This window comes from Bombus pascuorum, chromosome 7 (genome assembly GCF_905332965.1).
Source record: "Bombus pascuorum chromosome 7, iyBomPasc1.1, whole genome shotgun sequence".
Classification (NCBI taxonomy): Eukaryota; Metazoa; Arthropoda; class Insecta; order Hymenoptera; family Apidae; genus Bombus; species Bombus pascuorum.
In genome coordinates this window covers 11,035,302-11,061,876 of record NC_083494.1, presented here as the reverse complement: position 1 = coordinate 11,061,876, position 26,575 = coordinate 11,035,302, and the positions used below count along the sequence as shown (strand labels likewise).

Below are 26,575 nucleotides of genomic sequence, written 5' to 3'. Positions count from 1 at the left end.
TCGCTCGCCATAAAGAAGTGAAGGAAAAAAAAAAGAATAGAAGAAAACGATATCGAATGACGGTGATCACGCAGATAATTTTATAATTCCATCCGTGTATTTGATAGTGTGGATTAGCATTCCGGCGAGTTGTTAAACTGTGTTCTAAAATTGGATCGTTTCAGATTTATCTGTGAAGCTTATTTGCGCGATTCTAATCGTTGCAGTCTGGATTGTCTGTAATTCGGCCGATAGTCGCGCGTGAGGCTCGCGCATGTAATGAACATTGGATAATTTTCATTCGTAGGGCTTCTTCGTTCTCTCGTAACGTAACTCCAGCTGAGCGGTGTCTTCTTGCTACTCAAAACCAATTTCGCGATTGCGTACCTGACGCGATTGTGTATCGGTGACGTAACATTGCTTCTTCCGATTTGTTGTTACGTGCACGTGCCGCGGAGCAATGTTCGTCACGTGATCGCTGGAACTACTACTTAGTGCTTATTCAATAGCTCCGTGTAAATCTTTGAATCATTCAAGGTCATTTCCCCCATTATAAGTTTGGAGAAAAGATTTATCTTTATTTTAGGTCATCAAAAAATTTAAATCGATTCCTACATCTTTATTAATGATAGTGCCTAATCGACTAGACGTGTCTAAAATTAACAATTCTGTGTTTAAACTATTCTCTAACCTAACTGAATGTTTTAACCTAACTTAATTGAGATTTAACACAAAACTGTAATCCAAATTTGAGAAATTTGATAATCTAATTGAAACTTTAACTTAATTTACCTGTAAATTAACTCAAAACTACAACTCAAACTTAGCTTCCTTTGTCCGCGAAGTGAACGCTGTTTTGTGAAAGTAACATTCTGCACTGAGTTCAATATAACTTCTGAAACAGAAATATTTTTCAGACCGCCCGTTCTCTCAGTTCAAAACTTGTATTTTTTTGTTCTACTTGAGTAGTATTCGAATATAGATTACGAGGATGAATAAAAAATTATTGGCGCTTCGAAACGAAATTTAGCTAAAAAAGAAATCGTTCTTTTAATTCTAGCATTTTTAAGTTACATTAATTCTTTTAATTCATTAACAAGGGATTAACAAGTTCAAAGCAATTTTACAGCGCAAATAACCGCGAGAAGATTCTTTACTGTATAAATTGATAGGAGTGAATCATTCAGGGGTTGTGTTATCTCTTTCCTCGAGGGATACGGTAATTATTTCTGTAAATTACATGCTCTTGTAGCTTAACCACGTTGCGTAGTTGCACGTCACTGGAAAGGGGAGAAAAAGGGAGAAAGTTGGGAACTTTTTATGGTTTGGAACGGGACGTGAAGTTGCATGTAAAATTCTCCATTAATATGTTTAAAAATTTGACGAAATTTTCTCGACAGAAATTAAACGATTGAATAGCAAACGAGCAGACATTAATCTCAAATGAATACGTTGGTTAGTTTTGACGTTGGAAAATGTTTAGATAAAAAACACGATAAAAACGATACAAAAGTTGCGAGGTTGAAAATTTGTTGGTTCTGAGATACATAGCGAAGGTTTTAATCCCTTTGCTGTGGTTTATCGATTCTTGTCGGTGCAGAATGCACGCTAGTGCATCACTATGAATGCTGCGGACGACGTGTGACCTTGAACGAGTGGCTCGCGAAATCCAAATAGAACCCGGGCAAACAAACCCTATGATACTTTTCAAAAGGGTACTAGTCATTTTTATGTTCTATTTTAAATAGTTGTAATATCCACCTACTTGCATCTTCATCGTCACTTTCCACCCTTTTGTACGAAGTTTCTCTTCGTCTCTTGAAAATCCTCGAATTTTTGTTTCCATGTGATCCTCTTCTTGTTTCCATGGCTGATCAACCCACGGGTATTTAAAAGTTTCTTTAATTAACTTATAAATGGATTATCTTGTAGTTTAAAACGTTGTTTTTAATTAGTTCATATTGCTTAATTGGTAGGTTTAAAAAGTTTCACCTTTCGAAAGGATTCGAAAAAACGTTCGCACGGCTGTTCGTCTCGAAAAGAGCGACGTGCCTTGAGAGAACGGCGGGCTGCGGGTAGATTGAAATACTTATTTAAGGAGGATCCAATTAGGCTGCCATTCCTGGAATTGCCGCGGCCAGGTTTACGCCATTATCGATCAAACTGTCCCAGATTCGCGAATTCTTCGTTGCTGAAGCGTTCATGCACAACGCTTCGGCTATCCTGTGCGCCTATAGTCGAAGCTTTCTGTTCAGTCTTGATAAAATCACCACGTAAATACTTGGCTTCTACCATTGAAAAATTCCTTTTCATTTCTCGATCGGTTTTCCCTTGTTTTTTTCTTTCGGTGGAGATTAAACGAGAAAACAATTTAATTTCCGATTTTGTCCTCGAGTTTGATCCGTCTATCGACAAGCAAAAAAAGAAAAGAAATATGACTGAAGAGTGTCTGAGAAATTTGGAAAGCTCGTTTCCTTTATGCTCGAAGTAATTCGAGGCTGAAAGCGGTCTGGAGTCGAGTCAATTAGCCAGAAGTGGATGGAAATCAAGGGTGGTTAAGGAATCCCTCTTACGAGCGACTTTTTCCCACTGATTCTCTTCGCATGGAATCTATTTTTTTCCTTTTCCCCAACTCAACCCCGCTCCTCGTCTGCTCTCTGAAAGTTCGTGTCTGAAAGGCTCGTGTGGCCACTCAAGTCGCGAAAACGCTGAGCGAGCTACTCAAGAGCGACGAGCGAGCACGCCTGGTTGGAACGTGTAAGCCGCTTTCGCGAAATTTACGCTAATTTTTAGGTCAGATACGCGCCAAACTGACTATTAATTTCGAATGGCACCCATGGATGATCTCTCATCACGAAATCTTGCTCGCGCGATCTGCTTTCACAGAGAAATTTGCATAGGATGTTGCCATAAACAGTTTATCCACCAAGAAGATTCGTCAGCCTTTCATGATCTCTAACGATAAGTTATTTTATATTTTCGAAAGATATTCGCGATCTTTTCAAAGATATCGCAGACTATGGAAATATTAGTTAAACAGACATTCAGCGAAGTTTCTATACCTTTTACAAAAGATAGAACTTTTACAAAATGTGGAAGAGAATAGCGTCGAGAGAAGCTGTTGATGAAGAACAATCGGACAACAATCTATCAAGATGAGATGTAACATTTAACTAATCGATAAACAAATTGGTAATAATTAAGATTAGTATAGTTTTGGCAATTAAACGTAGAGGTCCCAGTTTCTCGTCGATCAGCTGATCGACGAAGAAACGAGTCTTTTGAATAGCAGCCAACGTCCTCGTTACCATTGTTCGGCTGTCTCAATGTTCCCAGCTTCTTTTACGTACCTTTCGACGAAAACATCCCTTACAATCCAGCCTTGTTGTTTTATTCGTTGGCTATTTACTTCCCGAAGCTTTTGAACGATTCTGTGGTGAAGAAATAATCGTACACAGGCTGAATCGAGCGTTTCTTTTGCAATCGGCCGAAGGAAGACGAATACGGGATTATGGTCATTTCAGGCGGTTACATCACGCGCGTTCATTCCCCGTCGAATTACTCGTCTTCGATGCTAACCCTTTTTCCTTGATTTTGCAATAGTCCCGCTGCATTAATTATGCGCTTCCGTGGGCAGTGGCATGCGTTAACGTCGAGAAACTACCACGATTTGCATGCACACTATTGCACACAGTGGTCGATTATGTCATCGGACCAACGAGGAGGAATTAGTCGGACAATGTTATCTTTGCGCCTCGAGTCATCGTGAAGACTCCGTCTTGTTATTTCAATATCAGGTGTGTCTTGTTTGATTCATTGGCAGCAACCTCTTACAAAAGTAAAGTAGAGTAATTCTTTGTTGTACCTTGCTATTATTCTCGCATCTATATGACATGAAATGTCAAATGTCATACGTGTCACGGTTATTATTATTATTTTCTATAAGAAGTTAAAAGTAGTTTTGTTTATCTGATAGCAGAAATGCAAGAAGTCTTCACGCTAAAGACATACGTAACTATTCTCCGAGTTCTTTATTCTTTTACTATGCCCTTTTGACCCTTCTACGATATAGCTTAAGCTGTCGTGGATAGTATTACATGTACATATTTTCTGCGTATGACGTCAAGATGTCGAAGAAATAGTCATTTTCTAAATTTATTCTGAATTTCTCGTGATCTTGTTACATTGTGAAAGGGTTAGCAGTTTAAAAAAAATAGGTGTATTAGAAACTATAGAAGACTTCTGTAGAAGGTAATGGTAGTACATGTGGTCCGATTTCCGTATAACTTTTGTGCCACCCTGTGATTTTTCAGTTGCACGTGAGTAGGTAGAAGGGTAGAGAGAGAGAGAGAGAGAGAGAGAAAGAGAGAGAGAGGGATTCTGTGGCGTAGAAATCGCGAAAGTGAACGGTTCTGGTCGAGTTCCCATGGACTTTCTAGATCAAAGAGGTCCGACGATTCGCGCTATTTTGCATGCGTGTACGGCTCCACTGTGTCGTCGTCACACAAAGTGGTTTAATCGAGCTTACCGACAAGAAACTCGCCTCTAATCGTCAAGAACCATTCCTCGACTGATGATTTTCTTGCTTCGAAATCTCTCTGTGGTAGCCACTTTGTGCATTGGCCTCTCGTTAGATACTTTTTTTAATGGTTTGGCTAATTGCGGAAAACGCAGAGCCAGCATTCGAGGGATTCTATTATACGTTGGTAATGCGTTTCCCGTGGCACTTTGCGACTACATGAGACACAAAGAGGTATTATAACATGATACAATGGCATTATAGTGTAAAGACAAAGGCTGATCTCGTTTAGCTTCCGTCGAGACAATCTACTTTTACGGATGATCGATAGTGTTTGCAAATTTATTCACGTAGAAGGTATTAGTTGATGTAGCAAATCGAATTATCGTGGCCATAAATAATTTTATAGAACGAGCATTGAATAATCAATGGCAATTAGGACGAGTACGATCGTAGATATTCGTCTATAAGCGCGATGTTACATTGAACGTGGTTTGATCTTGCGTAGCCGAATACGCATGGAAACGATGAAAAACCATATGGAAATATCGTATCTCGGCTGGGTCAACGACCTCGAGTATGCAAGCATAGCATTGTGATCACGGCACAAGATAAATTGGCAGTAAGCATAGCTCATAATCGCGGCAGCTGACAGTACACCGTCTTCTAAGGTCTTCGCTTCAATGCATGACAGACGTGCAACGAAATATGTACTCGTTTCTATATCGGTGACGCAACACGTTCGATCGTACTGTTAGAAAATTTCTATCTCTCTCTCATGTATACACCTCTCAATCTATTCCTATCTTGTTTCCTTCCGGATAAACAGATTATTTTAAGAAATTAGAGTTTGAGAGTCGAAAAATTTCTCCAACTCAATGCTCGACGCAAGTTTAAATGTTTTTCGCGTAAACATCAAAGAACGCGAAGCTCCGCTTTTAGCAATTTAAGGAAGCTCATCAACCGCTCAATGACACTGCAATTTGGCAAATTACGGACCAGCTAATCCCAAAGATCGATGAACGCTGACATTTTGGCCCGACGATGTTTTGGCGATGGCGCCCGCTGCGTCGAGACGGTCTCATCGATCCATTCACTCTCACTGCCGTTTATGTGGCCCGGTCTTCTCGCTTCCTCCAATCTTCTTTCCTCTTTTCCTTCTCTCTTTCCCTTGCCCTGACAACCTGCTACCTTACACCTTGCTCCTATCATACCACTTCTATCGACCTACGCTTGTTTCGCTTCCTCGTTCTCTCTCCTGTACGGTCACCGGTTTTTTCCTTTGTTTATTTTCGCGCAAGTTCGTTTGCTTCTTCACCCTTGTATTCACTCTTCCCTGGGTTTGTCCATTTTGTTCTTTAATCTTCGTCAAAAGACAAAACAATCCCGAGCTCTTTTTATTCACGATCCTGTAACGCTCGAACGATCAAGAGATTTTTAAGATGATGAAAAGTACGGATGAATTTTGGCAAACGTTTGACCCAGATTGACGAAGTTCGACTAGGTTACTTTCGAGCGTTTTGCATTCGCGGGACGTTCGGTTTTGCGACGCTGGACACATATTCGATAGAGTTATAGAAATTCATTCACGAGAACGCGCGAGTTATGACGCGTGTAAGAGCGACAAGGACGTGCGAAGAGTTAGAAATGCCGGCCGTATTACCGAAGGAAGGCGCGTAGGAATTGAGAGGAACGAACAGTCAGAGTCGTAACGTTTTAATGAACAACTGCGATTTGTCATATTGTAGGTGATGTTTAAAATAACAAGTATTTAAGAGCTGAAGATATCAACATATATACGATATTTTATTTTAACAAACGATAAATGTATTTGTTTCTCGTGAAATTCAAAATTTAATACCTCGTGTCTTTTTTATTAAACCATCCATAGAAAAGCTATATTTCTATCAATGGTGTTTCGTTGGAAGATATTTCAAAGTTTCTGCGAGGATCGATAGACGAAAACGGTTCAGGAAATTGTAGACAAAGGTTGACGTAGCCTTGGAGGGAAAAAGCTGCACCTTCCCACGGAAAGTCGCGTAACCGGTGATCACCGGCGAAGGTCTACGGTGTCTAATGAAATTGCAGCCTTCGTTTCGATAAATCATCGAGTGATCAGCACTCGAAGCATTCACCACACCCTTCTGACCTGACCCAGAAATCGGAAGGTGGGCGCGCCAACCCTGTAGACGACGAAAGGTATCCTTTGAACTTTAGTTAGGTGGTCACCGTCTGTCGAACAAACGAACCTAAACGTGTCCGTATCCGGGTCTTGTGGCGAGTATCCGACGATCCAGAGATCGATCGACAATTTTCTTGGATGCAAAGGAAACGGTGCAATTCGATGAATCCACTTGCAAGTGGACGCTGCAACACAGCATACAGATCCGAAAATAACAACGATTCCTGGCGTCTCTTCAGCAGCTCGTCTATGTCCGAGCGTTATTAAATATTGCTCGACGTATCTGAATTAGATGTTTGTTGGGTCGGGTTGCGTATCGTTTCACAAGCATGAATTTTCTTTCTTCTTAATCTTCCACTGCCAAAATAACGTTGATCGGCAGTCGTTTATACGAAATATCGCATTTTGCGCTCGAAGAATTCCGTAGCTCCGTTTTCCTGGTGGAAAAGTCGGACTATAGAAAACACAAACGGGAAGTGGCTTCCCCGGGCGCTCGATTAAAATATTGATTTATCGTGGGGTGGTTGGGAAAGAAAATATTGGCCCTTTTCCATCGTCACACTCGACTCCTTTCTCTCGTCCTTCTTTGGAACGATTCCGATGAAATTGACCGATTCACGGGTTTATTTGCTCGAATACTAAGTTCGAAGTACACACGGGAAATCGTTCCTTAACCTAGCAAGCGCTTTTCTTGAAGACCATTTGCGTCATAGCTCGAATACTATCGTATGCTGCTGATTTTTTATATAACGTGAAATCACGTGGAAAATGTACTTTGTTTCCTCTTTATTCTTCTCGTAACTGTGGTCTTCATCTTCGTATCTCGATTCCAGTCGATCTCAATGAGAATTAGATATCGCAATGGAATATGAAAACACGTTCAGAATTTGGTTTCTCCGTGCATCGGGCACTATAATCGTTTCAGAAATGATCGGTAGCCAACGTGGTGCATAAACCTCTCTTATCCAACCTGTTATCCTTCCAATCCTCAGTTGCAGTCGGATAACTGTCATCTCTCCCGAGTTACTCTAGTACGCGATCGTTTATTTCGCGTTTTTCGTTCAGCCACGATGCTCCTTATCATCCCACTTGCCTCCGTATCTTCCCTCCTCGTGGCTTTATCCGACTCGTTTATGCTTCGTCTTGGAGTTCTATCGCATCGGTTCTCACCCGAGGCGGTCGTGTCGTCTCCGCGAACGCGGAGAGGAACGAAGCAGTCCGCTCGGCCGGCTCCGGCGAGTGTCGTTCGGGCTCGAGCAGTGCTAAGAATACCGCGGCCAGCCATATTTGGCAATGAGACCGCGTGGCCGCGCGCCGCGTTGCCCGCGGGAACACGAAAGGGAGAACCGCCTCTCTTTTCGGGGGCAGAATCGGATCGTCGTTAACTCGAAGGGAAGTTATAGTGGTTCCTTCGTCCCCATAAATTGTCACTTTGCTATCTTCTAATAAAATATTTGTCCCTTTGGTGGTGGAAAATTGTCCTTATCGATGATCGGTTCAATGCTGATTTTTGTGCACTTGTGGAAAATTTAAAGATGCAATTACCCATGGAATGCACACAGCATGCCAAAATATATAAAATACCCAAAAGAAAAAATTTCTTGCTTCTTTTAGTTGTCATGAAAATATGAATGAGCATTCCTGCTTGGTCGAGTCACAGATTTTCGTCCAAGCAAAAGTGATGTCTCCATGATCAGAAAGCGAGAGTAGTGGAGAAGTTACGATGTCACGCTGTTAGCCAATCACGATCAACAGCATTCTCTTTATGATTTCTCTTAGAAAATTTATTCTCGATGGAGGATTTTTCTAGAAAATTTTACCGAAAATTCGAATATTCCTTTTTTATCTTTGCGCTATTGAATCCTTGAAGATATAGGACGTTATTTTGTTTCACAGCGAATGAGAGAACTGGACGCTGATGGTTTTCGTTAACGGCGATGGGGAACAACGTCGCCGGTTGCTTACAGCGTTACAGGTTTATCGCGACGATACCGGCGCTTTAACGCCAATTAGGCGGTAATTAATTGATCGTCGGGAACAGGCAACGAGGTTATTAAGGTCACCGAGCTCCGGTCGACGTACGAACTCCTCCATGCTGCTCGACCGTTGCCACAACGATGCTCAGAAATTGTCTCTTCAGGTTCGTCAAACAAATGATTCGTTTTCGAGGGTCTTTGATGGTTTCGTATAATGGCCACGTTGCAACGCGATCAATCTTCATATTGTTTTCGTACGGCAGAAATTCGCTCATTTGATGTTATCGCAGAACAAGCGATTCGTATAATTGAAGTTCACTTATTTGTTCCACTACTTATATTTCAAATTATTTTTATTTCGAACGATGAGAAATAACTTCATCACTTTTTCCTCTTTGGTAATTTATAGAGTTGATCAGCATAGCTTCTGAGTGACTCGTATAACTTGGAGGTATTTTCTATTCTCCTTTAGTTTCTTCGTTTATCGAGGCCTAATTGCGTTAAGTGTGGTTAATATGCTTTCAGATGGCCATCTAAGATCTCTATTGCAAGCAAATAGGTACTCGACCAGAATCGATAATTCAGCGAATGACCGACTAATCGTATTATACGAGGCCTGTTGGCGCATGCCAGAAAGGCCAGAAAGAGGTTCACGGTCTCGATATTCGTCGAACGAGTTCTTTCGTCGGTTTCTTGTGAAAAATCGGTAGATAATCGTTGCGCAAAGCCCGTGCGTTCACCTACGACCCACGCGTTCACCACCAATCGTTACGTTACGTTTGCAAAGCGCGTACAATTGCACGTGCCTGCATTTTCGAATCGATCGATGTACCAAAGCTGCAGCCACGGAGGCCCGTTACATCCGGTTTGCTAGCGATTACATCTGCAATCGAGACGCGATGTGTCGTTTAGAGGGGCATTAATCACAGGCCTGGATCCTCCGCGGTTATTAGCTTTCCCCCTTGTTGCTTCCTTTCGTGCCGTTCTTCCTTCAATGCTCCCCTTGTAGCCCGGCCGACAATTTTTCGGCCTGATTTCCACTGGTATTCCACCAAGCAAAACACTTGCTCGTTGGAACGACGAGTTCCATGTCGTTGTAACAAGTGAGTCATTCCGAAGTGAAAAGCTTCTTGCGTATCTTCTCTTCAAAGATGCCATTAGTTTGATGAATTGCACGAACAAAAATCAACGAAATAGACGACGTAAAACAAATAACAAATAAACATTTTATTTCTCTTGTAATTGGAAAGCTTATGGCCCTTAAATTAAATTTCGTTAACAGCAGAAATATCGATGAGCGATGTACTGGACATAGATAATTGTAATTAACATTGAAATTAATTTTAATCCGAAATCTGTCTTTTTGATAAGTTTGGTAACTCTAGCGTTGACTGTTAAGCAACGATCATGTGATTTCAGCTGATGAAACAAGTGGAAAAAGTATACGAGATAAAAATGTAATTTTATCATTTTTCTTTATGGCAACTTTCACGACGTAGGTTGAAGAACTTGTAGATTTTTCGTTTCATTGTCAGTGAGAGGTGGTCGGCGACGATATCGTACATAAATCGCATCACTTGATACATGCATAATGTATCTCATTCATAAACACGAGGCCACCTATCGAAGAGGGCACATAGGGGCCGCGTTTCCGTAATTCGAACATTCGTATTCGACGAGGCCCTCGCATAAACGCGATAATTCCTGTCCCGCTTCGTCAATTAGATTCCGTGGAAAATTCCCCCATCAGTTTGCATTTCACGTGTCGTTTCACGGTTTCGACGCTCCAATTCCGTTATGTAGATAGTTTCTCGGAAAAAATTCTTTTTCCGAAATCCTCCTCATCTTCCCTCGTTTCGATATTTTAACTCGGGATCTCAGAAATCGTGAAATGTCACGGGGACACATTTTTCTATTTCTAATCTAATAATATATATTGTAATGCATTTATTAAATTTCACGGTCTAGAAATTTCTCTTGGCTTACAAAAATATTTTAAAATATCCATATCTTCGTCTATCACTCATACACATTCCCCTACGCATCACGCCATTTCTAATGTAGTGATTTTAACAATTTGTTTCGAGCAATTTAGATCACATGTGTACTGTAAGAATTGTGCTTGGAATTTAGAATATAATTTGCGAGATAAGTTTTCGATCATCTTTGACGCCGAGCTCTTCGTTGTAATACAATTTTAGTTAGCGTTCGATTACCCGATACTACTTTGCGTGCGTTTCGATAAAGTTCACTAGAAAATTAAACGAAATAGTGGAAATTGTATTAGAATAATCATGATTATTCAAGATAAGGACATATTTGACGAAAAGAGTATAGTATTCCATCGACGAGCTAACTGTATTCTAATAGCAGCGAACCTGTTAAACAAATTCCTGTCGATTGAATTCATTGAATGAACGAAAAATCATAGGTGGTGGGTAGAATCGATTTTTATTACGTAAAATATTTGCTTCCCATGAGATTCGGATAAACGAAGCTATGCTATACTGTATTCGAAATGTACCGCGTCAGACTCCAAGCATAAAGCGACACGAATCAATCTTCGATGAAATCACTGCAATTTCCCGCGGATGCCCCATCCATCATCCATCAATATCTTCGTAGACCCCGAAACCACCTATTCGTCGTTTCAACAAACTCGGGATTCGCCTCGCGAAAAGTCAACTCGCGAGAAATCTGGTTTTCCGCTGAATCCAAGCTGGTTTCGAGGCATCCGGGCCGAAGTTGTAAATAGAGATTCTAGGAAATGCTAATAAAACATCCTATGGCATCGCTCCACGGCGTGGCTAGACACGACTGATGAGGATCCGCGCGCACGTAGGTATCTATGCTCGCCGGTGCCCCTTCAATTTGCGTATTCTCTCTTTTTTTTTTTTTCTTCTTTCGCGTACCGTCGCTGAACCGACTGAATAGCCGGCTAAAAAGCTCTTTTCATCCACGGCTTAGAACTCCGTGACCGTGAACGCGCGCCAGATTAGACGTGCCTCTTTGCTTTCTCCTGGCTTCGTCTGACGTCGACTCGATCTTGGAAAAATTTCTTTTCACATAGAAACTCTAATTAATTTAGGCTTGACGCGTTGAAATATTTAAAGTACACCAGAATATTTCTATATATTTCTGGAAATGTCCTCGTTTTTATTTTATTTGAGCTCTCAATCTTATCGAATGTATAGGATATATCGCTTACACGTTGATGATTTCTTCAAAAGATTGTGATAGTTCCGAAAGAAAGTCAATCAAGAACAGTGCCATAACTCGATAGCTACTTATAGCAAAGAAAATTGTACGCTCGCGTCAGATAAATAAGTTTAGGCGAGAGAATGTATCCGACGTGGACACGTTCAGGCTGCTCGATTGCTTGTATTTTTTTTACGCTACGCATCATTAGAGCGTCATCAGGAGGCGGATGATAAACGACGTAAAGGAAACAGGTTTTCAATTTTGAAAAAGCCGCACATCACATTCACGTGGGATTAATTAATGATCCGCGCGACTTCGTTGCCTCCCAATTAGGTGAAGTCGGAAGAGGCGATGTTTGGTAGAATGACGAAAATTATAAATTCGGCATTTTTCGAATAACTCGACCCACGTAGAATGTCAATTACCTTTTAAGTATCTTATTCGAGATCCGAATTGAAACACAACCAATGAGACTAGATTCTTTTCGAGATTTACGAGCGTTCTCTGCTGAGTGGAATTTACTGTTTATCACAAAATAATCCGAGTACGTAAAGAATACACCTAACTGATAATTTCCAAGATTTACTCTCGCCTTCGTAACTATACAGTGTTTATTTATTGTACTTAAAATTTATTTGAAGAAGATACCATATTAGATAAGTTGTTTAAATTAACTATACGATAGGTCGATAAATATAGAAGCTACATACTTGGAACGTGACCAAATTATAAAAACCGATGCTTAAAATTTTTCCTCTTCTTCGACAGACCGATAAGCGAAAATAGATGCAGGAAAGTGATGTGCAATCTGCTTGAGACCTTCGATTCTCGTTACGTTCGATTGTTTATTGCCTTCACCTGCGTTCTATTCAAATGTAAAACGTAATTGAAATAGGTCCCTGGAGATCGTCATCTTTTTCCTCGTTCGACTGGCAATTAGCGGATGATTAGATGATGCAGTATGTAGGTTAGGCGATCACGAGCCACGAGGACTGAACGAAAACAACGAATTATGCGAGTTCTTACGCATGTTGCCCGTTACTACGATACACGACATAAGAATGATATATGGCGCGAGCTGAAAATAGCACCGTGAATATATAGAAACGTGGAAACGGAAGTCTGGCTATAAGCGAACGATGCTCTTTGAAAATTATTCCTCTTTACAATTGTGTTCGTTTGTATCTTGGCTAGAATTTGTACGATTGTTATTCTATAAGGAATTGTGTAAAAACGAGAGGATCGATCAATTGACAAAAGCCATAAAAATTCATAAAGACGAAGTCTTGTTGCGTTGTCAGTTAAAAACCGACTACAGAACTCAGAGTTCATTCGCGTACCATTGCTATCTCGTTTCTTTCAGTCGACGACCCTCTTGGTTGATAAAAATTCATAGTTGCAACGCTTTGCTCACGATTCACGAATTACATAACGCGATCTCGTTGCGTCACGGCATGGATAAGCTCCGTATTTCTCGGTAATTATTGAATCGTAAATGAGAAACATACGACACTGCCCGTAGCAAAAACGAGACGTCACGTGCTAGTTGATTAATTCGCTGAAATCGAGACGCTTGCCGTGCCACGTGCGAATTCTCTGTAACAAGCGAAAAATGACACGCGAAAGAGACCTGGTCGAACGTTCTTATAAGAAATTACGATAAGGAACGTTAGTTTCTCGATACCGTGGAACGCAGAATCAAGTCAGAGTAGAAGTGAAATTTCAACTTTTCATTCCGTAAACACCTCCGTAATATCCTCATCGATTTTCTTGGCAGAATTAATAGCCAAGAATTATCTATCAGCTTCTGGACGCGAGGAAGTGAAAGCGCGGCTCTCATTAATTTCTTCTTAACGTTCCCATCGAATTACCAATCTCTCGACCAGAAGAGAGCCGTGTTTTTCTTCATCGAGAGTCGATAGATCGAGAAAATGAAACTCTTCGCTCCTCTTTGATTCGTTTGAAAGGTCGATGCTCTAAGAAGACTCAGCTTCTCTGTCTGCAGAATGAAACTGTAGGCTACAGGAATCGTGTCGATATCGGAAGGAACCAAGGAATCCCATTGGAGCAGAAGAATACCTCGCGTTACTGGACATCGTAACGCGGAACGAGGAAGCGGAATTGGCGCGGGTCTCGAGCGCCGGACGGAACGCAGGGAAAAGAAATTGAAAGCCATGGAGAACGATCTGTTAACGAGTTCCCGGAGAAACCGCGCGGTCTTGAAATCCTCCAGGGAGTAATAATAACGAGCGGGCAAGTAGATCGCGAGGTCAGGGCATTTGCTTCGATTAATAGCGGATTAGCCGTCTAACTCTGTCTCGCAACAAGAACAGCTGGTCGTGAACGACCAAGAGGACGACGAAGACGACAAGGACTACGCCAGTCTGGAATGAGAATAGACGACATGCCGCGTATATTTTATCTCCTCCTCTTTCAACATCTTTCTCAGCCTAGTCGAATGGGAAAAGGAACAAACCAAATCGTTTCATATGCTCTCTCGTTTTTTTTTTTGTGTTTTGCATCACTTAGCGACGTATAGTTCTTGACCTGTTGAGAGCATATTGTTTATCAGCTGTCTGTTTTATCAACCAGTATTCCATCTTTGATACAAGAATTTCAGAAGAATTGATAAACTATTTTATGAATTCCAATAGTCGCACACTATAAATCGAAGGACAGAAATAATTCCAGGAGAAAAATTTTGATCAAATTTTAAGTTAGAGATTTGATAAGTTAGACTTAGAAAAGATGAATTCGGTCATTCAAACTATATTTCTAAAGTTTCTACGCGAGAAAGAATGAAAACGTTGACGATGGAACGGTGCTTTTCTGTAATAAAAGCTTTCGATAAAAAGACGACGAAATTCGTGAAACGACCTAGTAACAGGAAGAATACACGGAAGAGCGAAGGATGTGCGACAAGAATGTAGAGAAGTCGAAAAACAATGAAAAAGACTTTCGAAGGAAGACAAAAAAAAGAAGAACGAAGCTCCGAAGAAGAAAAAAACACGAGATCGACTACGGTAGAGGGAAAAGAGGAGGAGGGAGGCTGGGAAAAAAAGGAAAAGAAAATGTCGAGCCGTTTCTGGCGTCCAGAAATATATTTGGCTCGGGCTGTTCTTCCGTTCGCAGCTCGCGACCGCTGCCGGAAAACTCAAAGCGCTTACCTTCGTGGAATAATTAAATCGGTTCGTAGAGAGTGGTCGAGGAACCCTCCAGGGAATGGCAAAAGGGCTGTCACGACTTTCTGCGTCACGCGCATCCGTGGACTGAACTCGAAAATTTACTCGACTGTCGACGTCGTCGACTTTTGCTATGCTTTTCTAGCTCGTCGTCTCTGCATTCGGTCCTATTCTTTACAACAATTCTGTTTTCTGGCCGCGTTGCACCGTCCAACGAGATTGCACGGTTGTTGAAATGCAGCAACAAATTGTGAACGAACTGTACAGTCCAGTTCCTTGAAACGATTCGTACACGTTCACGGAATTACAAGCGACAGCAGTTCCGTACTCACGATTACAGTGATAGGTTTAATGCATAGGTAGCAAAGTTTATGCCGCGGTCGTCATTATGGTTTCGAAATTGTACGGTGTAAGAGAGGATTTTTCGTATAATGTTGCTAGTGATTGAGCAGAATAATGGCTCAATCGAGTTCTCTTGCCTTATACGGAACACTCGTTATTCGAGAATGAGGGTTCTCGAAGCAGTTTCAACAACAGCAAACACAAATTAACCTAATCTAATCTAAAAACACTGATGATATATGGTATCTTTGTAAACAGAAAACGTGACAGAGAGAATTTTGGACCGACGAACTACCCGAGTCCTCCACGCAGGCATCGTCTCTTTCCCATTGTCACAATTCAGCTATTCCGCTTAATAGTCACGTGGGAGTGAGAGACGTCGAAGCGAGGAGGATTCATTGAAATTACGGTCAGAGGGGAGTGGGCAGAGACATAAAGCGAGAAAGAGAGTCACGTTGAGTCGCGAATTAAATCTCATCATCGAGGAGGAAGGTATAGTTTGACCCAGTGACACCAGGGTTTTAGCTTGACCCCGTGATTCAAACAAAAACTAGCAAACAATAGGAAATACAATGGCTTCGAAATACACACGTCTCTCTTAGGGTGGTCCTCTTTTACGCCAAGAGAAATTCTCAACTTCTCGATGTCATATTTGCGCGAAACTCCTCCTCTTCCTCCTCGTAAGTCATATGTTTTCCTCCTCACAAAACGCAACGCGCGTTCTCTAATTACCAGGAACATCGACTACGTGCGAGTTACGCGATTACAAACTTTGCTGAATTACGAGTGGCTACGAGTGATGCGTATTCTCACGTTGATTTACGTAAGTAGCGTAAATTGCGTTGGTCCTGGCACGCGTTAAACAGTACACGCCTACTTGAACAATGAAACGTTGCATAGTCGGCGAGAAATCGGTTTGGCGAACGTGTCTCGTTCGATCGTAACACTGGTCACGTGCATTCGATCGATTAAACGTAGATTCGAGTCACGAATAATTCTTATTTTCTTTCGAACATAATTGCTTGTCCGAATTTTAGAGATTCAACTCTGTATCACTCTGTATATTTTAGAGATCAATTCGTCTTCGTATACCTGTCGAACTGATCTAGTGCAATCCGTAACTCTCTCGAATCAAACGATATAATATATTATACCTGCCTAAAATAACTGGGATAGCGACAGCCTGTGGAAAGCGTATCGCGATCGTATTCCGAAAGCCAATATCTCATGCCAATCAGAATCGCGCTTGGACATCTCCCAATCCGAAATAAACCGGTATTGTCCAACTGAAAAATCATTTCATCAATTATATCATTCCGCGTCGCTATATTTACAATCGTGTATCAATCCCGCTAATAAATAAATCCGCATTTCTATTCACATCAACCGTTAATCACATCAAACGATATTATTCGATATCACTTTAAGTTCGTAAGATGGGCCGTATAGAGTCTACTATCGATAAGCTTGTCGAGGGGACAGTATCGTCGCTTTGAAGTTCTCTTTTCTATCATCGTACGATTCAGTTGGTGTCGCGGGATCAAGCGACGCATGTTGTCGATGCATGCGCTTTGCATATCGTTCAAACTTTTTTCGCGTTCGTGATTTTTACTCTATACGTACTGTGTCTCTACGATGTTAGTTATCCGTTGCGAAACCTGGTATTTTTGGATTCTGGATTTTGAAATTAGAATAGAACAGAGTGCGAGAAAAATAGAAGAATAATCGGGTGAGTTCGGCAGGCTGAATGTTATCGCGAGACTCGTGGGGATTCGTTTAGTAAATTTTTGCTTGTGATGGTGTGGTACGAGCGTGAATTTTAGGAAAGTAAACGTAGTATGTCGATGCCAATTTTATTTTTAACCCTTTAAAAGCTGCGGTTGAATGGAAGAGTAGCGTCACGGAGCGTAGATATTTCATTGTATTTGAATGGAAGAGGCGCGTTTGCGCTTTGATGAAGATGATATCGAGAGGTTCAAAGGAACCAGCTTTGATGAAAAGAAAGATCACAGTGGACTTTCTTTTGCCTCGTATTAGAAACTCCTTTTGTTCGTTTATTAATTAATCTCGCTTCCGTTATTCTTCCTACCCGATAAACGTTTGACGAATAACTCGGGTTATAATTTCAGACGATTCAGATGTAACGTCGATGATTAAACGTATTTCATTCGTATTAATCTGGTTTTGGAAACTCTGTTCGTTTTACTGTGCCTTTATAAGATAACGACTTCGTGGAATTTATATTCGGAAGATATAAGACGAGTCTCGACGGAAGAGTTCAATCGGTCGAATACACCGAGGTAGTACGCCAGGTTACAATTTTAGAAGCGGACAGATAGAAAGAAGGATTGTACTCCGCGAATATCATGCTCCGGGATTCGACACGAACCGATTCAGGGGTTTCTGTCCCGAATACGTGTGTTCGACTTCGCGTACGAGAGTATTCGCGGCCAGAAATACATTTGACCGTAAGTTATCTCGGTGTCGATGATCGACACTGTTCGAGTATTGACTCGAGCAACGTGATAGACACCTTCCTTGCGATAGTGGCGACGAACTCGATTCGATCATTTTTAATGCGTCGAAATATTTCATTCGTCATTAACTTCCATTCCAGGAAGTTCATTGAATTCATTAAATAGCATTGATGTAACTAAACTCGCGATTTTGATACCTTATTTTCAGAGTTAGGATACTCGAATATTCTAGTATTTACTCGGTATTTACTCGGTGTTTTCCGATTCAGTCGTCGCCTCCTAGATCCTGCGTGTGAATGTTCGCATCACGTCTAATATTACAGGACGAACCGAAATAAACTTTGCTCGAGTGCACATAGTGATGCATGTACGCATACGAGTCGCACCTATCGCTACGTTCGCGTTTGCACTCAGCCGTACACATACACGAGCCACGATCTGCATGCGAAAGCACGCACGACACGTCTTGCTTATTTGCAAAACTGTGACTCGTTGATCGGTGGATTTTATCGCGACTGGTGACGATAGATCGCTGTTGCTTGGGCTTCCGTTCGAATAATCAATTCCTTTGAAATCTTCCGGTACTGTCGTTCGGTTGGAACTGGATCGAAGGTTGTATGAAATTATCTCGTGACTATTTTTGTCCTATTGCTGATTAACTAAACAACGATGTTACGACGCGGAAAAAAAGCGTATTTTGAACATGAAAAATTCTCGATAAAAAGCAGAATAGTTGGAAAAATTGAAATTGCCTGTAGTTGCGATAAATGGTAATAACTTCATCGACAAAAGAAGTTTTATCAACGGAATGATAGTCGTCTGTCGTCGGTGAGTGGCGTGTTTTAAGCTGAAACGCGAGCATTCGGCCATCGTATTCTTTTAATTTATCATCGACGTAGTTTTTAATCGGAAACCGATCGCAGATGTTAAAAGACGTCCTCTAGTCAATCCATGTTATTTCAAGCATTTAAGCAGGCCAGAATACACAAAACTTTTAAGCAGCCTATCGGCAAAACTTCCGATGTTGTCGAAAGTTCGAAAGACGTGGAACACTCGCCAAAAAAGTTGATTTATCGAAAAGTTTGCTTAGTAAATTCGAGGCTGTCCCAACGTCGTCGATAATCGCATTGATCGGTTCCTTTTCCTTTCGCTTATTGAGAGGACTCGATGACGAGTCGGAATTTTTGGGTCAATCTGATGGCAAAACTATCGACTAGAGACAGTTTCACGAAGTCTTCTGCCAGATAATAATTCATATCTCCGCTCCTTGGAAATATTTCAAAGAGATCTAAAAATATTTGCGAAACGAATGCTTGATCGTAATCTGCCGTTCATCGGCCTTGTGAATTTCACTTGATCTTCTTTTTCAGACGATGGTAAATTAAATTTTCGAAATTTCACTTTGCAACGAACTTCTACGCAAAGTTTCTTTCGGAGTGCTTATTCTTGATCCTGATTCTTCATATTTCTCGCCTGAGAAGGCAATTTCACGGGCGAACCAGGCAATAAAGAATTTAATATAACGCCCGGAGACTATGGATGAATGACTTTAGGCTGTTAAGCCTAAAAACTGCTTGACTTAGCGACGAATTCTTGGGTGAAATTCTGTGGAAGGCAAGAGGGCCCCAGTGAGCGACTTTTCGACCGGCTATTTCGAGATCCGAAACGCTCAAACCCTCGTGGCGTTCGTTTTACATATTATCGCGATTCCATCTGCGTACGGAGGTTTTCCCGTTGACCGCGAGAACCGAAGGATCCATACAGCCTTGAGATTAAGTAAACCATACGGCGTCGTTCGCGTAATCGCACCAATTTCTCTCTCTTTGCGTATTTATCATACGGACATTTTAAGGAGAAGAAACTTACAGTTCTTCAACGAATCATGTGCAATTTCAACGTCTCGATCGTTTATTATATATAATATCAAATCGTTCCATAAGTAACGTTCTTTATCTTTGTTCTGTGAATTTCCAGGGAAAAATCGAACGGCAGTTGCTGGAAGCTTGAGTTCGAGAGATTGACGAGTTAAAAAGGTGAATGATGATGAAAGTGATGAATTGGTTTTTATATTAACGTTAAAGAAAGGATATTTTTAAGGACAGAAATTGGTACTCCTAGTGTGAAATGATCACAAGAGCTTGAAGGTTCGATAGAGGGATTCTATATTTTGCCACTGGATCGATATCGGAATCGATGGACCGTGTCGGCGAAAAATACACGGTCATCCTTGAAATCGATTTTTTCCCTCTCTTTCGCACGTTGCATTAAGAACTATTTATAACAAGACACCCTTCTCGTCTTCGATTGTGAAACTGTCTGAACTAATTTTCTTCGCGATGCTCCCGCCTCGTTGAGATCTGTATTCTTCCCACCACGTCGTCCTACTTTTCCCTCATAGATGATAAGCAAATTGAAGGTTTGCGCGAGATGCGTTTTAATTGAGCACGATCGAAGGTAGATGGAGATTAATTAAGGCCATCTCTGCATAGTAGTATTTCTATGGAATCCTATGGCATCGACGAGTAACAGAATTTTGCCGACCTTCTGTTGCAACCTTTTAGGGATTTCGGTGAAGGTTGTAGAATTTGTTTGGTCGTAACATCTATTACATAATCCGCTAATATTATTAGCTTGTAAATTATTGCGCAAAAGAAGAATATAGTAGTAAGAGTATCGTAACTTTTTGTCATGTATACTTTAATCTTCTGAAACATGACAAGGCCGAGGCTATTCAATAATGCAGAGATTTGAGCTTATTTGAAGTAAATGTCAATCGTGTAAATTGCAGGTTTATTTATTTTCATGACTGGGTATGTATTCCTCGATAAAATTGCAATTTGAGAAGAATAAAAATGAAAGGTAGGATTATTGCATACACGCGGAAACTGAACGTTGCGTGCACTCGACGTGGTTCCGATCACGGGATTGACACCGTTTACAGCGTATCGATATTGGCTCGGCCGCTATTTTTAGTGGGCCGTATCGTATTCTAACGATGCAAACCGCAAACGTGACCGAGTTATGCGACGTCGAGAGTCCCTTCTACGTAGAAAACGAAGCGTGTACACCGCTACGTGACAAGCTGACACGCGACCCATTACGATATACACTTATCAGGCCGCGATGTGCGATCGTCGTTCGACTTTCTGTCGGTCGTTCACGTTCGACGGTCGTTGATTATCCGGTCCTCTCCTGGAACCGTTCCAGGAACACGCGATTTCGACGTTTCACGGTATTTCCGGCGAAATTCCTAGGTAAACTCGCTTGTTATCCACTTTCGTCGAATATCCGACGAACATCGAAAACGAAAATTCCGTTTCAATCCGTGTGTTCCAACGCTGTGATTTCCCTGGCGAATCTTTTATTCGAACTGTTCGAGCAAATTGTTGAAAGGACGAGGTGTGACGCGTTTACCCCAATTTAGAGGTGGAAAATCTGGAAGTGTGGTCCGTTTGCGACCTTGTTTCAGCATTTCGTTTGTTTCATCGTTAGTTGTTTCAGAAAGAAAGAGAGAGAAAGAGAGAGGGAGCTGGAAAAGGTAGGTGGTGCCGTTATCACAGGCCAAAGTGATTCATAGATTGGTAGAAAATAGCAAGGTTGTGCAGAGGTTGTTGATTCGTGAAACGGTGCGGTGGGCAGCAACTCGGAAACCAGGTCGAGGGAGATATACTTTATTTTTATTGAGCCAGCGGAATTGCGCTGTTAGAACCTGTACGTTATGCGTTTCGAAACGTTAGACAATCCGTCGATCAGAATACCTATTCGGCTTTGAAGGTTACATCATATTCCTGTAAAAAATTTATAGTTTTCGTTCTTACGTCACCTCTTATCCCTAGCGAACGATATATTTAGAGTACACCATGAATCGTTTATTACAAGCTTAAAATTTACCTAGCCGAAAGTTAAAAACTATACGACGGTAGTTACGAGAAGTTCATCGAGTCGTGTTCCATCGCAAAACAACTTTAAAAGAAGGAACTTATTCGAGTATGTTCCGCGTGAAAGTACCGAGATTGTTTGAACGATCATTGACATTAAGGACGTCGACGGGTCTCGAGTATCTCTCGAATCTGTATTGCCAAACTTTTATAGTAAATGTAATCTTTGGGAAAAAGCGAAGGTAGAAAATCTGTATGTACGAAGACAGGTTGTCGTAGATCGGAGAAATAGCTTCGACAGAAACGGGTACGTCCATAAATTCGTTTGGCATATACTGCAGGGACGGTTTGCGAAAAGCGAGGACGCCAGGTTCCATTGCTAGATTCCTCGACTAAAAAAAGAAACGACCGATTATTACATATGACGATGATTTACATAACGATGTAGAGATTAGCTGACTTACATTGTCACTGATATCAGAGAAACATTAAAAACGCTTATCTTTTATTCTTATCGAAACAACGAATGCAATCTATCATTGTAATCTACAAACGAGGTGAAGATAGAGAACTCGACAAATGCGATAAGTGGAAGACTATTGAAAGTCGGAGGAACGCGCCTGGTTCGACGCAAGAGACAAACGCGAAAAAAGAGAAGTCTTCATCAACGGAAATAGAAAGCATGAATTGTCGGCGCGACGATTTACTTTAAAAGCATAAAAATTAGAATAATTCGCCAGTGTTTCTTCGTAGTTCCCGCGAAGTCTTTGACATCGTGGCGCGAGTAGAATGCGGGATAACGTTAAAAATCATCGCCAGTAAGTTGCCAAACGCACGTCGGTCAGTCGGAGACAAAGAAAGCTTCGCTTCGGGAATACAAATTTCCCCTTGCTTGGGTTAATGGGCCGGGGAAAAGGGTAAAGAGGAGAGGAAAAACGTGAGGAACGCGTAACGTGCACGGGTCCCAGCCATTCGAGCACGATCGAAGCCGTGCACGCACGCCTGGTCACGGCCCGTACGCACGCATTTGCATACGCGTAGCAATGCAGGGTGAAAGTACCGATACGACGCTGCGATCTAGCTTGGACAAAGCCTGTCACGCGTTTCGTATCCTTCTTCGCGCTTTAAGAAGCCTAGACTGAAATGCGAAATTTCGGAAGAACTAGTTGGAATATAAATTCATGGTCAAGTAAGAAATGTAGCAAGATCGTAAGTCGACTTGCATTGACTATTATGCTAACTTCCAAGATCATTCGAGGCACTTTACGAGTCTCCATGAGGATTGTAATAAAGATAATCTTTTCACGAACGAGTATTTTTCGAGCAGCGAGAAAAAATGTGTGTTCGTTTCACGTTGTAGAGAATACATAATGCGTTCAAATTTAAGGCCAGTTTTAACGAAAACGTATGGATTAATTACGTAAGAATTTATAATAACAGTACTTTATACGACTTTGATCGAGATTTTTATTTCTTACTTTCTTACGTTAAAATTTACTTTAATCTTACTATCTCGCTACGTTTTCCATATCAGCTGTAATTATCATTCTTATTGAGCCGTGTACGAAGCAGTTACTCGGCGCAAACGTAGTAGATGTCACAGTAAATCATTTCTAATTACGTATACCATGTCCAAGACAAAGGGTGAGATTTATAGGACGCGATCTCCACGGTTTCACACCGCGTACCGTGGGTATCATATCCGAAAATACATCCACCTCGGATCAGCCGGGATAAATACTAATTTATATTTATCTTCTTTCAGATCACATCCGATGCCCGCAATACATCGAAGAACGCGAAGATGTAGCTTGATCAGCCGCCACCAGCCGCGTGACCATCAAGAATCGAATTCCGCCGCAGTAACAGTGGACATACTTGGTCTATAATTAAACTATATAATGTGCTGACGGTGTACCCTAACGTGAACTCGCGCTCGCGTACCAGTTGAGCTCTACGACAAACAAGAACCTTCCTCCTCCGTTGTTCAATGCTCGCTAAAAGAACTACCTAACGTTTAAATCGTCGAGAACGAGAGATCAGGCAAAAAGACCGAAGGAAAGAAAACGAATCGAACGATGGGGGGACAGGCAGAGGGAGCGAGGATCGCGTGGACAGTGGCTCGACTTCCGTCGTGGCCGTGGAGAACGAGAATCTTGGGCCAGTTGGCCTGAGATATGCCAGAAGTGGCATCGTCAACGGCATCATCGACATCGTCATCGAGGCTCAAAGCGGAGACGGCGACGTCGAGGTCTGGCGGTATCGCTGGCCGACAGCTGGCGATAGAAATCGAGACGATCGAGCGCCGGGTCTGCGCCACCCGTCGCGACCTCTTCGTCCCCGTGACCATCGATCCGCGGCCCAGTCGGGCCGTCCACTGTCCCGATCTAAACGCCTGTTTGGTGAACGAGTCCCGAACCGGCCACGAGCAGGTCGACTGTCAGGCGATTCACTTTGGCTACGCGATCCCGGTGAACGTAGTCCCCCTCGAGACCGATCCACAGCTCGCCGAGCTCGTCTTGGACCACTCGACCGAGTTAAGCAGACGCGCCGCGAGCTTCTTGCTCGAGCACCATCCCCAGCTGCGTCAGCAGCGACAGACACAGCACGAACGCTGCTCAAGCATGGCAGCTACCGCGAAGCACGACCTGCGTCAGAAGTTTCCGACAGAAACGTCGACGTCCGGTGACGAGGACATTGCAGCGATCGCCAAGCAGATCAGCGATCACGCGGAGGCGATCTATCAGACATGGAAGAGTCGAGGATTAGCTCCTACAGAGATATTGAATTGCCACAGTAATGCTACGGCCGCGGACAAATTTGGAACTGCTCTTACGCCGACTTCCGCGTCCAATAGCCCAAGTAGTACGGGAAAAGTTACTCCTACGAGCTCTAGCCCTGCCACCGCGGTGGATATATTGAGTCAAACGCCGAATCTCGATAACGGGAACTTGGAAAAGCTGGTGAACAATTTCGTAGTGGAGGACAAGGCTAGGTTAGCTGCGTCGAGGCAGAGATCACCGTCGAAGACTCTGCCCTCGTCGATACAATTCGCATTGGAGAAGTTCGAGAAGAACTCGATGCAGCAGCAGCAACAACCGCAGACTTCTCCTCTGAAGAACAGCAACGTTGGTAGTCAAGTGAAAACGAAACAGGGAACTGTTTTGTTGTCTCCGACGTCCCCTTTCGCGAACAAGCCGTCGCAGATAGTGAAACCTCAGGTATCTACAAAGATTCCCGGTGCTCACCACCGGGAAGTGTTTCTAGAAACCATAGAGACCACTTTTCCGGCGGATATAACGCCGTCGAAGATCGTGCAGCAGAAGAGGCCGGCGAGTACGGTAATCACCTCTCCCACCGCCTCTAATCTCGATGATCCTTCGACGAATTCAGGACTGACTACATGGCCCTTAAAGAACAAATTAAACGAAAGTAAAAGAGTGACAGATCCTTCCAGATCGCCTCAGCAGGAAGTTAAATTGTTGACAAGTAAGGAGGAGAAAAGAAATAGTGGTTCTAATTCGAGCGTTTACCTCGACGAGGTCGCTCGTGAGGAGGAAAGACTGATAAATGCCCTGAAGACGGGCTCGGTGATCACGGAGGAGCCCGTAGAACGAACGGTACCTCTGATTCGCCAGAAACCGGCGATAAAGAGGGAGAAGCCGAAGGTGGAGCCTGTTAAACCGATAATTATCGGTCACAATCATCACGCAAGCGGTCTGGTGACCACTTCTGGCGCAGTAGTGAACAGTGCCGCGTCTCCGACGCCTGGTAGCAACGCCAGTGGCACGTCGGATACGAAATCTCTAAGCAAGGATGATTTGTCAAATATGTCAATGGTGGATTACGCGAAAGTCAGATACAGAGCGGCTCAGCAAAATCCTCCGACTCAACAGAGGCTGGAGGAGCAGAAAACAAACAACAACTTCAATTCTACGGAGCAGCTGGTGTCGACCACGAGGTCCAAGTTCGAAACGGAGATACAAAAGGACAAGGAAGCTAACAAAGATGAGAAGGATCCTGTTACGTCTAGATGGGGCCCTAGAATCAATTCTCCTAGGCCGAGAATCGAACAAGTGCCCCATCCGGAATTGACCACGCAACAGAAGCAGCATATAAGAGCTGCTGCCGCAACTGGCACCGGAAACAATCCTATTAGACCGTTTTTGACCAGAGGATCCGTCGCGGAACGCGTTTTGATCTTCGAGAAATGTCCGAGCGAGCTGTTGCTTGACAAACGGGGGCCACGGCAACCGGCTATCAACACTTGGAGAACCGGGCACGATGTTCAAAACAAGGCTCAGGTAAGTCGACATTCATCGATCCATGATTATCGTTTCTCTTTTACTTTTTAGTTCGTTTATCGAAGATTCATTAACGCGATGATAATTGAAAAAATGAATTGACGAAGTTGGGAAATTATCGAGAGGATTGAATTTCGGCCAGGGGTACGGTGTAGAGGCGGAAAATTTCGAGCGAAGATTTCAGCCGGTCGAAAAATTCAGTAGGTTGTGCAACGAACGTGGATGCATAAAGAAAATCGTGCAAGACAAGCCACGTTTTCCTGGAAACAGCGTCTAATTCGACGGGATGAGTCTGTGCCTCGAAAACCTCGAGTCCATGCCGATCGGAAAGACGTGTCTTCTCTCACGCGTTCTTGCCGCTCTGGGTGGCTTATATCGGGCGTTTTGGTCGTCGTCCAAATTCCTCCTTCTCTGGGAGGATGTTCGACCGGTCGACTCCTGCACTTTTGTCTCGAAACGAGTTCAAGATCTCTTCGCGTAGAGGTCGTTTCTGCATGCCTCGAGTCTTTCTTCTCGAGCATCGCCCGATGCTACT

General features: G+C 42.5%; 1 protein-coding gene across 4 annotated transcripts in view; it reads left to right on the top strand.

Annotated features, from left to right (window-relative positions):
• Positions 1-26,575, top strand: part of LOC132909354 (uncharacterized) — a 38,704-nt gene that overhangs the window by 890 nt on the left and 11,239 nt on the right. For 2 of the 4 annotated variants that reach the window (XM_060964137.1, XM_060964140.1), the window contains exon 2: positions 23,502-26,040. In XM_060964137.1, coding sequence (XP_060820120.1) covers positions 23,914-26,040 — 2,127 coding nt within the window. In that variant the 5' untranslated portion in view covers positions 23,502-23,913. Of the gene's footprint in view, positions 1-16,920; positions 17,111-23,324; positions 23,426-23,501; positions 26,041-26,575 lie in introns of those variants that run through there. The other 2 variants (XM_060964138.1, XM_060964139.1) reach the window with 2 other exon arrangements.